General features: G+C 31.6%; 1 protein-coding gene across 1 annotated transcript; it reads right to left on the bottom strand.

The window, feature by feature from the left end:
• Positions 1-7,080: 7,080 nt before the first annotated feature.
• LOC137814905 (acyl-CoA-binding domain-containing protein 4-like) lies at positions 7,081-11,523 on the bottom strand. The gene is made up of 9 exons (XM_068617844.1): positions 11,021-11,523; positions 9,586-10,113; positions 9,397-9,462; positions 8,885-9,051; positions 8,655-8,811; positions 8,480-8,573; positions 7,979-8,331; positions 7,690-7,794; positions 7,081-7,596 (listed from the first exon to the last, which is right to left on the bottom strand). Exons 1-9 carry the CDS (start codon positions 11,150-11,152, stop codon positions 7,294-7,296), a joined length of 1,905 nt encoding a protein of 634 aa, XP_068473945.1. The 5' UTR covers positions 11,153-11,523; the 3' UTR covers positions 7,081-7,293.
• Between the last annotated feature and the right edge of the window lie 2,236 nt (positions 11,524-13,759).

Raw genomic sequence — 13,759 nt, 5'->3', positions numbered from 1 at the left:
GATCGTAGTTGGATTTATTTGAAACTGACCCAATAACACAAAAATAGACTGCATTTTCCTTTTCATTTATTCTTATCTTTTGGACTAAACTTCACAACCTTTCTTCTGCTGACACCAGCTATTGGACAAGCCCAATACAACAACGGACTCTGCACAACCCTAAAAGCTACATCTTTAATGCTTGCGTCACCTACCTCTACCACCTCAAAATAAAAACTTAAGAATCACAAAGAAAAAACACACTATAATCCACATTTTGAGTAGTTTTCGTATGAACTCATTTTAATCTGGTTACCACCATTTTATATACTATAAAATACAATGGAATGTATGTACTGAATTAAATATTATACGAGGATTCAAAAAGATACTTCAACTTCTCAATCCACAAGAATTTTTTCCTCCCCAAACCAAAATATGACTACCTACCTACACCATTATTTTTCAAGGGCATTATAAATTTTCATAACACCCTATCAGATACATGTGTAACCCTAACATAGGAGCTTGTAGTACAAATATTTGTAAGAATTAAGGTAGCACAGACATAGAAACCATCACGTAGACAAGGAAATTAAATGAAGTCTTCCATTATTAGAAGTTTGGAAAACGTTAACAACACAGTTTTTATATACTTTGTTCTATTAATTACAACTTATTAGAAATTATAAACTTTTGTGGACCCAAAACCTTATTTGTTGGAGAGTAATCTATCAGCACTTTTAGAATTTTATATGGTCAGACTTTACCTCACACCAGCTTATGCTTCTCTTATCATTCATACATGCTAATAAAAAGAGGCACAGAGAGGGAGACAAACATGTTTGAAGGAAAATACTGCATATATATCCAACCAAAACAAAAAGAAGTACTGAATTAATGGAAAATGTAATTTTGAGGCCTGAGGTTAAGGCAGATTGGTGAGACCCTTTAGTTAATTATTTTGGGTGCAAAGGAATCCTGATATTCCAGTGAAGGTGTGAGGGAAGGAGTCATTATAGAGGTTGTGACTGGTGCCATGTGAGCTACCCAATTATCATTTTTTTGGTGACATTCTGAACCTACTGTTTCACTATACGTGCCAAATTCAACTAGGACAAAAGCACATTACTAGTGGAACTGCCCTATGGGCACCAATCATCAATTTAGAAAAGACAGAAAGTAAAGAACATGATGTTAACACTCAACAGATAAGCATATAGCATTCATTCTGAACCGTTTCATTAAGTACCAGAATTCAACTTGGAAATAACGAGCATGATTTTAACAAAGATAACTTCCCATTTAGTGAGTGAGGTTTAGCAATGAGAGTAAAACTCAAAGATAATGCTCTTATAGTGAGTATTGAGCACAACAGCTTCAAAAAGTTTAACTGCCTCCTTGGAATGCAAAGCAAGACAATATGATTCCAATCAAGAATCAAATGTGGTCTGTGGACCAAACAATGTTTTTTTTGATCTGGCGTGAATGTCTCTGACAGTAACGTATTCTGGCATCTGCATCCTGCTTAAAAAGCAGAAATAGTAAACACAGAAAGTGAGAGTGGCAGGTTATGCACAAAAATCAAATTTGGTCACTGAATAAAATGGTAATGTGCAGTACCTATGTCACGCTGGTTAAATTTTGACCCAAAGAAATTCTCAATGAGCTGGAGGTGTTCATACACTTTATTCTATTACTCAAGATGCTATTGATATGGCCAGGTGAATATCACCAGTTTTGGTTGAATAACAGGTACATTTAGGTAATTTTTTTAATAAATACTCTTGGTAATAAGTAAAAATGAGAAAAATGAAACACCATAACTTAAAATTAATTTCTGCATAAACTATTCCACATAAATTTTATCTTATCCACTTCCTTTAAAATTTGATTTTTAATTTAGATTGAAATATGTTTTGTTTCCTGTAAAATTTCAAACATATTAAATATGTCTGCTAAATTTTTTCCGTATTTTTTCATTTCTGTATTTATGTCATTGTTAGTAATGAGACAGCACCATCCTTTCAATCAGAAGAATAGCAATCCCGTAATATAATAGTGAGGCATTAAGTAATTATGGTTATCCTAAAAGAGTTAGGTATTAAGTAATTATGATTATATCAAAAGAGTTGGATATTAAGTAATTATGGTTATTCTAAAAGAGTTTTACAATACACCACCATAATCGCAATGGATAACTAATTTAATGCTGTTGATATTTAAGAAATTAAACTATAAAAAAAATAATTAAAATTGTTTTTGAGATTTTATCAAACATTTAAAATGTGAAATAAGTTAGAAATGATATGGTATGTTATTGTAAGGGTTAGACTCCATGGAAGTCCACTCTTATACATATAATCACTCAACTTCTTCTTTCCAATTTAATGCTAAATTCAACTCACAAGTATACTCAAATCCTAATTCCATAGTAAAATGAGCCTACATTTTCCTATTAAGAATTGATTTCTTGAGCACTTACTAAACAAACTTGCTTTCACAACAACTAATAGTCAAGTTCCATTCTCAATTACAAAGTTCATTAGGTATTTTGATTTGGTTCTAGATTACAAAAAATAGTTTACATCCAATGAATCATATATCAAACTATAGATGATCAAACCACAAGCATTAAACATAGAAACAAAATACTAACATAATGGAAATACATATATAAATATAAGCAATACAATAGTTTAGTTGGTTACATTTAACCCCAACAAAATGGGGTTAACTTTTCACTATCATGAAGAGTCGAAAAAGAAAATATGGACAATGGAGGGATATGGATAACCAAGGAGAAAAAAATGAGAACCTCGAGGAAAACTTAACATTGTGGTTTTTTTCTTCAAAAATCACAACAACCACCTTTCATGGAAAAACAAAAAGAAATAAGCTGAGGGTGCTATGTTAGCAAAAGTGGTGTCTAGTGTCACATGTTACATGCTGGATGTGTCTCTTAGACTCACACTCAACATGAGTAATCCATTATTGGGCTCATGAACTTAGATGCAAGCCACACTCAACATGAATCATGTGACACTCAATGTAGAGGTGACATTTAATGTAGAGGCAACACTCAGCCTCGGATAGGTGGCGCTCAACCTTAGTGACAATAGAGTTTGACTCAGGTAGCGCCTAGTAGTACAAGTTCAATGGAGGTACATTTGTGTTTAGGAATGACAAAAACCGATAGTGGTGAAGTTTATAAAGAGTGGGGGTAGCCTCAAACCCCAATCTTCTTGTCAATTTATCGTCTTTGAAGTTTTTCCTTAAAAAAGAAATAAGGAGTCAATGTTGTTGATGATTAAGAAGAATAAAAATATTTTATATTATTTATTCACGTGTAAGATAAGGATGATACAATACGTGTGTAAAGGAACAAGGTAAAGAATGAACTTTAGTAACTTTGGATGCATATTAGACATATTAAAATTACGTTCAATTTGAGTACATTATTTTGATCCCAAATATTATTGATTAAGATTTGTCATTATATATTAATATATATTTATGGTTAAAATCTCTAATAGTGAGATATCTTTTTTATAATTATGTATTTATCCTTTCCCTATCCTTAATTAGATTTTTTGTATTATGTATTTATCCTCAATTATCTTGGATGAAAATATCATGTCATATAATAACCATAATGGTTTTTAAGATGTGCACATTCAAATATTTTTTAAATGCTTTCATTGGATAAAAAGTTCAAATAAATTTTATTCTTAACATAATCATATTCGAAGCTTTTGGAAAATCTTGTATCTTAAGAAATAAGAAACAAGAAGTTTGAATATATTATCTAAATGATTGTGATGATTATACACTCAAATACCAGTTTATAATTGTGATTTGATTAATAGAATTTAAAATTACTCGATTTCAATTCAGTTGTAAGTGTATGATTGTGAATATATTAACCCTGAAAATATATTCCAATACAAGAAATTTGTGTGCATAAAATGACAATACAGCTGGGCTTGAAAAATGGATATATTTGGATAAGCAACTGGATGATGGCCCATGAAAAAGTGTAGAGTAGAGAGTAAGCAGCAGCAGTGGGGTGTGAGGTGAAATATGAGAAGAGGAAAAGAATAGGAATGAATGAAATGAGGGAAAAAGATAGAGAAATAAGAATTGGTGGTTGGCATAGGTAGAGAGAGTGGATAGTGGATAGTGGAGTAGAGAGGTAGTGGTCTTGTCAACATGATTGCAACTATGTTTTCTTTTGTTTTCAAGAGTTTGAGTGAAGCACTCCTCATGCACAGGCTCTTTCTTGTTGGGGCCTTTTCTTTTGTTTATGATATGATTTTGATGTTCACTCACCCACTCAACCTCAATCTTAAAAACTCACAATGAATCACTCAATCAATCACTCAAATCAATCACTTTCCCTCTTTCCTTCCTTCACTGCCACCACTATCACCTTCACCTTCACATTCACCTATTTTAATATCCACAAACCTAATCTTCTATTATATTAAAACCAAATGCAAAACCTTATTTTTAAAACCCTATTTTCTTACCGCTGACGTATGTCTGGCCTATGTTACTACCAGCTCCACTCCTTTATTCCAGTTTTTGTATTAGTAAATGCAAATATATATAATGACCGATTACCAACCAATTAAAAAAACACTTGTTTTTAAAATAATTACTATAGAAATTAATAAACTATCATATTAAATAAAATAATATATATTATTATGTTGATAAAAATTAATTAGTATATTAATAAAATTAGATATTATTTTAGAGATTAAAAAAAAAAAGTTGATATCTAAGTTAATTTTTATTATTGATTTAGTATCTTATCTAAGTTTTAACTATTAATTATTTAAATTTTAAATTTTAAAGTTGATATTTAAAGCTTGGTAAACTACCGATATACTAATTTATAAATTATATATTAATAATAGAAACTAATTAGATAATAATAATTTTTATAGTTTTTAAAATAGTATTTAATTTTATTAATATAATAATTAATTATTTTTATTTTTAAAATTAATTTTTATTTAATATATTTTTTAATTACATATATAAGTTTATCTTTAAAATTAGTTTTTTATTTAATAATTTATAAGGACTGGATAAATATGTTGTTTTGATCTATTTAAGTTCAGGCTTGCAAAGCTCACATTTCAAATAAATTAGATAAATTTTATTTGCAAAATATTTTATTTCTAGGTTTGTGAAAACTTGTCCATAAACAAATTCTCTGTAAACTCAAAATAGTAATTAAACAAATAAAAAACTATAATTTCTTTAAAATATTTATTTTTCTTTTCATTTGTTGACATAAAAACTATCATACTAAATGTACCAAACCAAACGAAATTTATTTTTTTCATTGTTTGTTTTCATAACTTTTTTTAAACACTGCAGTTTCAAATCTACAAATTAGAATGTGAATTCACATGTTAAGTCAAAGAACATCCCAATTTATTTATAAAGAAAGATTTATAATTTGTGTAAAGTCCATACTTAAGGAACCAGTCCTCAATACCTACTCCTAATGACACGATGGGATTAAATAATGTGAGAAGTATAAGGAAAATTTGTTTTTTTTCTAAATGTATCAAATCCAATTTCTTAAATTTAAATTCATGGAAAAAAATTATAGTTTGTTCATAAAAACTGTACTTTTTTAGTATTTCTATTTTTTAGCCTCTTTAATTTTAAAATGTATTATTTTTTTAAGTGATCTAGTTTCTTCAAAATTCCACATCTAAATATATAGACTTACATATGAGTTGATAGTTTTTGCATGAGTGTGTTGAAGATTTCGCATCGAATTTCACAATATATAAATAGGTGCAAATCTTATCTTATAAACCAATTATTGATTTTATAAGATTAAGTTTAGGTTTAAAGTCTAATTTTTTAATATAGTTATAAAAAAAATTATACATTAATAGAAGGAGATAAAATTAGTGCATTTCAAAATTAGAGAAAAAAATTTAAGAGAAATTAAAACTAAATTTGAGTTGTTTGAGATAAAGAATAACCATAATTTAGGTGAGTTTTAGAATAATAAATGCAAAAATTGTGAAGAAAATAAAAGGATTGGAAGAATAAAGTTAGATTTTTTGAAAGATGATAATTACTAATCTTAACCATTTAAGCATGTTTGTTGTATCCGTAGACGTGGCAGACAGATCAGACAAGTGACAGAGACGAAGGCATTGCGACTGGGTCCTCACTGTGGCTAGCCGCCTGGCCCATTTTCTTTTCAATCTCTCTCTCTCTCTCTCAAAACATTGGAAGACAGAACGACAGCGTCCCGCGGGAAGCACGGGCGAAATTTTCTGTTGTAAACTGTGCCCGACTCACCCTTCCCGGTCCCTCTTCAAATCCTTCGTACAACAAACAATACTTCACCATCACTCTAAACACACATCTCAACTGTTTGTTAAAATATCTTAATTCAAATGTTTTACTTTATTTCACACCAAACTCATCACTCTTTTTCTCCATAGCATCCATGCATGCATCACTCTAATCTCTTGCTCTAATTATTGCTGCACCACGCACCACATGTTTTCTATTATATATCATCAATTTTCATTCTTTTACACTATGCTTAATATACACCACAGAGGCATCAAAAAATACTTTTCAGTCATATTTGGACCCTAGCCTAAGTGCCACCACGTGTTGTTTTAACTGTTTAAGTTGACAGGCACTTTTTTGTTTGGGAAGTACGCGGTGCACTCGTTTATATTTTTCAGTTTAACCACTGTACCATAGGGTAGGCTAGGATAAGCAAGTAGGGAATGCAATGTACCCACCATTTTGAGTCTTTTCCAAAGCTATTCCTCCACCTTTTGCCCAGAGATACATTGTATATGAGATCATCTGCACAACTTTAATATTTTTTTTAATTTTATCAAATTCAATTAACAAATATTATTAGTGTACCAAATGTCCTCCTTCCCAATACAGTTAAAACCTACTGGATCCAAATTCTCCATGTTCTGCCTTGTGCCCCAAAATTGTTTGTTGCTTTATATCTAAGGTCTTTTCACGTTACTTTCGATATGAGAGGTCACGTTCAATGAATTCATGTTCACCAATGAATACTTGCTCATATAAGGCCAATCCCCCTAGCATTTAAGCATTAGGAGGACATTATAACTTATTAATCAGTATCATCAAACAAAAATATCCTCCCATGCAATGGGAAGAAGACAGAATTACACTATGAAGCTAAAATCAAAATATTTTACAGATGACGATTGGTTCAGGAAATTCATAACCACTCAGGTACATAAGATTATGTCCGAAATTTACATAAACCTTGTTTCATTTGCCTCCTCGGTGTTTTACCTGGGGATTTCCACTAGCCGGTCCTCCTAGTGTTAGAGCCAACCCTTGAAGATCACTCCTGATTTTATGCTCCTTCGAAACAACACTAGGAGTCGCTCCCATGATTGGAAATGGTAAAGCCACTGGGGTTTGCCTTGATCGTGAACCATGGTATGGCTCTGCATGCAAACAAATTGGTGCTTCTTGTGAAGCCCTTAAAAAGGCTTGAGAAGAAGGAAGTGAAGCAGTTAGAGGACAATTTGGTTTAACACTGGCACCCTTTGAGACAACTCCTGCTCCCTGATGCATTTTTGGTTGTTTGTTACTGGTTAGAAAACAAATCATATATGATCATAACGTAACACATTATAGCACCAAAGTTTAGACACTTACAGGTGCAAATATGACTCCCCGGAAAATCCTTCCATTCACAGCTGCAGGAGATAGCGAAACTGAGTCATAGGATCCTTCAACTCTCTCCCCAACTTCAGCACCAATCTTTGAAATCAAGAGTGAAAGAAAAGAATGAGCAACTAGGAACAGCAGAGACATTATTACATGTTCCAGACTACCACACGTGCAAGGTGGAGATCGATCATGAACATGGTTAAGTAGTGATTAGTGTCTAAAAATATTTAAAATTGTGGTAGAGTGGAATTCTAATACTGAGCAAAGGATTCACCAGGTGTTGAATGGGTCGCATCATTGGTTTCTGCTCTGCAGCCTGACGTTGAGCTCGTTTTCTATCCTCGTTAACATGAAAACATTGTTCCTGTTTTAGTTTATGCTGTAGGAAATGAAGAGCCTGAGGAGTCTTAAGTGGGATGTTCTTCAAAGTTCTCTTATAATTTGAGACATTTTCGTGTTGGGAAGTGGTTGGAAATAATGTATTTGCTTCTTGACTCGGGGTCTGTTCTTGATCAGATTGATACGGAGATGAATGAAGAGACAATGAAAGAAAACTATCTTCTTGTTCCGATTCAACATCCCATACCTTTGCAGCAGCAATTCTCCTCCTCTTCTGTCGTGATGTACCTGCAAATAATCCTTTATTTTCAGCTCATATTTATTTACATAAACTTATCGATAAATACTTACACGAAGAATATAAAAAGTAAAATCTATTGTTCTATATCTACTTACTATAAAGTTTGTACAGAATAAAACATATAGCTCAACCCACCTGAATCAAAGTGATAAGGTGACGATTTTTCTGATGCAATTTCGTGAGCTCCATTTCCAAAAGCTTCCACATTATTCCTCACGAGGATAGTTTTCTGCTTCAAAATTCACTGTCAGTTCTAGTGTTGGTAAAAAAAAGGAGATACATAATGACATCGCTATGTGAACTTCTGTACCGATTTGGTATCCGCTTCTGCTGGGATAATATTTTTTTCTTGATTCCAGAAAGTTCCAATAGGTTTGCACATGGGTACGTAGTAACGCCCATTTGGATGCTCTGCTGCAAGCTGCAACACTAACAATTCATTGAGAGGACGTTCATCTTCCCCACACCTGTTAACAGAAAAGGAAAGATGAACATTGTAACATTGGTTTGAATTCCTTAAATTCATAGAAAGGATCCTACCCGCCATATATTGCAATATCCATGCCTGCAGCAACAGCTGTATGAGAAAATCGCCCTTGTGGCTGTTGAAAATGTATATCAAGTTGAGTCCACGACAAATTGCAAATATCAAAGATCCAAACGTCATTATAGTAACGTTTATCTCCAACTCCTCCGATGATATACACCTGCACATCATGCACAGCTCATACAATATTTTCTAAGGACAATTGACAAACAAAGAATCTGATCAGCCTTTTAATTTAAACCCGATGTGGCTCTACGTAATGAGCTCAAATCATGAATCCCTTAACAAAATTTGACTGTTGAATAAACTTAGAAGAACTCCATGTAAATTTAGTAATGAATTTAATTTTTAGACATTCTCTGTGTAAATATTTTCAATGTCAATCAATCAGAATAACTTTTATCAGAGAATGATAATGTAAATGATATTTTCACTGACTTTACATGCACTGTTTACCCTTAGGTAACAAGCAAGTGCTATTAATAATGAATTATTAAAAACTTGCCTTTGTTCCAATGTTAACTGCAGCATGACCTGCCCTGACTCCTGGTGGAGAACCTTGAATCGTCAACTGCCATTGAAACGCGATGAAGATGTTACTAAATCCATCATAGTGGAAAATTTAACAATTTCCCTCTGCAAACTTTCAAGAAAAATATTGGTAATTATCATAGAAGAGAAGGGAGGAGCATACTCTAGACCAAGTCATTGTAGCCATATCAAGCATATGAACATTGCCATGATACTGATCACCAGAATCTCCACCATACACAATAAGTTTGTTCCCGATTGCAAGGGTACTATGACTGTCCCTGGGGACAGGCAAATCACCTTTCAACTCAGGGGAGGTCCAATTCATGGTTCGAAGATCAAGAATATGCAAATCATTTAAATAGTTAGCATGGCCTTCACCACTACCACCAAATATCACTATCCTTTCATCACCAACCAGCGTGGCAGTGTGGCTTTCACGTGGAGAAGGAGGAGACCCTTTACATTCAGGTCGAAACCACTCTTTGGTAACAAGATCAAGTATGTGAATGTGATTCACCTTCTTGAACCCATTCGTGCCACCAAACACTATCATTTTATGCCCCACGAGAACAGCACTGTGGCTATCTCTCGGCCCTGGCTTCTCACCGGTAGTAGTAAGCTTGCTCCAAACCATTTTGTTAAGGTCCAGAGTGAGAACATCGCAAAAATGCAGCCCCCCACAGCAACCCTGAAATAATAGCCTTAGACTTTATCATCTTAAAGGCAAACCTTCAAAGCTTACCAAACCCACAATTTTAATCAATAAAAATATATAAAATGCTTCAGATTGTCCACTAATTTGGAGTTTGAAAGGTAATGTGACAGGACAAACGCGCTTCGTTGCTTTCATATGTAGAATTGCAAACGATGGAACAAAAAGAAAATGGTAATTGTTGCATTTTCTTTAATCCAGTTCAACTTTCATCTGATGCACCGAGTAATCTCAACCAAAATAATAAAATAGTTTTATCTTCAATTGTGCTTAAACTTTTGCAATAAAGTAAGAGGTCTCGGATTACCAAGACAGAGAAGCAACACGGATTCTTTTTGGGTGCATGTTTTATAATACAGGGATGAGAAAAGAAAAAGAGAAGAATGAAAAATGTGAATATCGCTATATTAAGTAAGCAGAAAGATGATGGTAACCCAAACTCGTATTGTCCCACTAATTACAGTAAGAAAAATGAATTCAGTCAACTGTCTCCAAGAAAAATAGGTGATAAAGAGATTAGGAAAAAACTAAAATTCAGAGAAGAAAGTGGTTTGGTTCTTAGCCATATATAGGTAGTAATAACTCAGTGAACTTGTGAAAGAAAGAAAAAGTAGTTATTAATACTAGAAACTAACAAAACTAATGAGAAAAATTCCCAGAGATGAAGAGACATAAGCATACAGAAAAAGCAGCGGTTCAAAGAATTACAACATGTGGGGAGCAGTGTGCAGACATCATTAATGAGGACAAGCCAGTAAGGAACAGGTTCTGAAAATATCTAGATGAGATTAAGAAACTAACCAATGGTTTTTAGTTCCAAGACTGAACTAATAACTTGTTTCCATTTTTTGAGCAAAAGGGGTTTAAGTAAACTCATACATACCCCAAAGACATACATAAGGCCCTTGGAGAAGCAAGCAGAATGCCCCCATCTTTCAGAAGGATTGAAACCCAAAACCTTTGGATGCAGCCACATTGTTTTCTTGTTGGAAACTTGAGGCACCGAAGAACTCATCTCTGAATGGTCTTTCTGCGTGTGAGTATGAATGTGTGATGGGTAAGTTGAAGCTTAAAAAAGCATATAGGTTGAACACAGTAGTTGACACAGATGAAGAAACAGTCGAGGACGAAGAGTCCTATGGAAAGAGAGATTGATTCAAAGAGGACATCAACAAGCCAAGTGATGTATCAACAATCAATATCAATAGACATGAAAAGATGGGCGCTTTCAAGTCCAAATCACTGTGGCAACCAACAGCAAGTGATGGATGTAGTGAAAACAACAATTTTTCTCTCCCAAAGGATTAAACTTCTTATATATATATATATATATATATATAATATTCCAATAAAAAAAATACATTAGCAAATTAATTGGAGAATGCCAACTGAATGAAACTCACATGAGAATTCTTTAATAAAATCTCCACTTTGGATAGAAGAAGTACTACGGTAAATCAAATTTTTGAAGTACCGATAAAGTTAAATATTTCACATCTTTAGCGTGATAAAAGAACAGGAATTCTAACAAAGTAAATCAAGAAACTGTAAAATACTTATAATTAAAAAATAAAAAATGGTGTAGATATTTTATATTTATGCTGGGAATTTTAATTAAAAAAGATGTATTTTATTTTTGGTTAAAATAATTAGAAATACTTATTTTACAAGGCATGGATAATAATAAAATAATATGAAGGAGCAATAGTTTAGTTAATGTTGAGAGTATGACACAATAGAAGCAATGCACATCTACAGTAGAGAAATACTAAGCGAGTGACGTATTAGATACATGTATAATGAATATATTGGTCGTGTTGCCCTGCTTGGCTGGATAAGCTTGACGAGCGTGAACTAGTAGTGATGTAAAATCATGGAATGGAACATGACTTGAGAGGAGAAAGAGAGAGAGAGAAAGATAGTTTTACTACAATCAAAATAATTGCTTAATATTGTTTATTATATGTTATGATTAATAAGTATTTTTTAAAAATTTAAAGTGTCAGATACTTAACTTGTATTTCTAATTTGAGAATACTTGGCAATAAAATTTATTTAAATTTATGTTTATACATCCATTTTAAAAATAGTTTTATTTTAATAAAATTATTTATTATATTAATTAAACTAAATATTATTTTATTGATTAAATAATTATTATATTTAAAGTAGTTTTTAAATTTATAAATTATTTTTATTTAGTTAATTGATATCTATTTAGTTTTTAGCTATTAATTTTATAATATAAAGTAGTTGATAATTAATTAAATACAAATTTAAAAAATAGTTCATAAATTTAGAAAATTACTTTAAATACTATTAGTGTCTAGAATAATATATAACTTAATCAATATAATAATTAATTTTATTTTTTTAAATTAGTTTTTATTTAAAAAATTAGTGAAAATAATTATATACATTCATTTTTATTTTTTTCAAAACGTATTTATTTTTTTAAACGTTGTAATTTAATAATAAACTTATTATGATATTATAATTTTGAATTACTGTTAAATAGTTTATTTTATAATGAAAAAAAAACAATATTTAATCTTTACGATTATTTTTTATAATTTAAGGATTAGTAATTAAACATGCTAAAATTATATATAATTTTTTTTTAAATTCTAAGATAAGGTTAGCAATAAAGAGTGAATAATAGAAAAGTTTTATTTGAAGATGTGTGCCGGATGCTGAAGACCAATGTCTTCAATGAAAATGACAATGTCAAAATCTAGCATTGCAATAATAAGTAAAACACTTTCGTTTTTGTTCCTCTTCTTTGGAGGTCCTTTCTCTCTGTCTTTACTCTTTATGATTATTTTTACTATTTGCAATGGTGGCTATATCTACTCGAGACCTCTAAGTAGAATCATCATAGGAGGATTTAGTGTTTATGGATTTTTCTAACATTTTCTCATGTGAATTTTCTTGGCAGAGTGTTGAAGGACAAGTAAAGGAAAAGGTTCATTCGGTTTTGCTGATTGAGGATTTGGCTTTATGGAACACAAATTAAAATGGTATTGTCTTGTGGAGGCAGGAAAAGTTTTACCTCGTCCCACGATAATTTTCATTGTTCTAGTTCAAAGTTGGAATAACTTCAAACCAAAGCATTTTAACTTAAGTCTCCTTATTCATAGTGAGATATATATTTTATAAGCCCTAGTTATTTGTTTGTTTTCCTCTTAATCTTAACTAATATTATTAATCTTTGAAGTTTGTATCTTCCTTAACTGATTTCAAGTATCACAAGTAAATATCATTTTATTTTTTTGTAAGATTTTTGGTAGTTTTATTGAATCTCTCTATTACTAATTAATAGGCTCTATAATCAACTTTAGATGAGTTGCATTATCTCTTAAGGAGTTCAAACTAACCACCAATATATACATCATTCTATCACAACATGTATAAAAACACATTTAAAATACAACAACATCACCATAAATTAGCACATTACTGCTTGAGTGATCTCCTATCTCTTGACGAAATACAACCCAAAATTAACACCCTTCTAAGGTCATCTTCCTTTAAAGGATCATCTCATCACTCGAGTGTCCATTGCTTACAACAAAGACTTGTAGCATATTGCCTTTGTGCATGTAATGATTAAGCATTAAAA

This window comes from Phaseolus vulgaris, chromosome 1 (genome assembly GCF_000499845.2).
Source record: "Phaseolus vulgaris cultivar G19833 chromosome 1, P. vulgaris v2.0, whole genome shotgun sequence".
NCBI classification, from domain to species: domain Eukaryota; kingdom Viridiplantae; phylum Streptophyta; class Magnoliopsida; order Fabales; family Fabaceae; genus Phaseolus; species Phaseolus vulgaris.
This window is presented reverse-complemented; position numbering and strand designations above follow the sequence as displayed.

What these genes read in the sequence shown, in the direction of transcription:
- LOC137814905 (XM_068617844.1), bottom strand. Translation starts at nt 11,152, where the DNA reads ATGAGTTCTTCGGTGCCTCAAGTTTCCAACAAGAAAACAATGTGGCTG. An exon ending in CTACAATGACTTGGTCTAGA is followed by an intron (nt 9,463 to 9,585) that starts GTATGCTCCTCC and finishes TTTCAATGGCAG; the next exon opens with TTGACGATTCAAGGTTCTCC. An exon ending in GGGGAGTCATATTTGCACCT is followed by an intron (nt 7,597 to 7,689) that starts GTAAGTGTCTAA and finishes AAAATGCATCAG; the next exon opens with GGAGCAGGAGTTGTCTCAAA.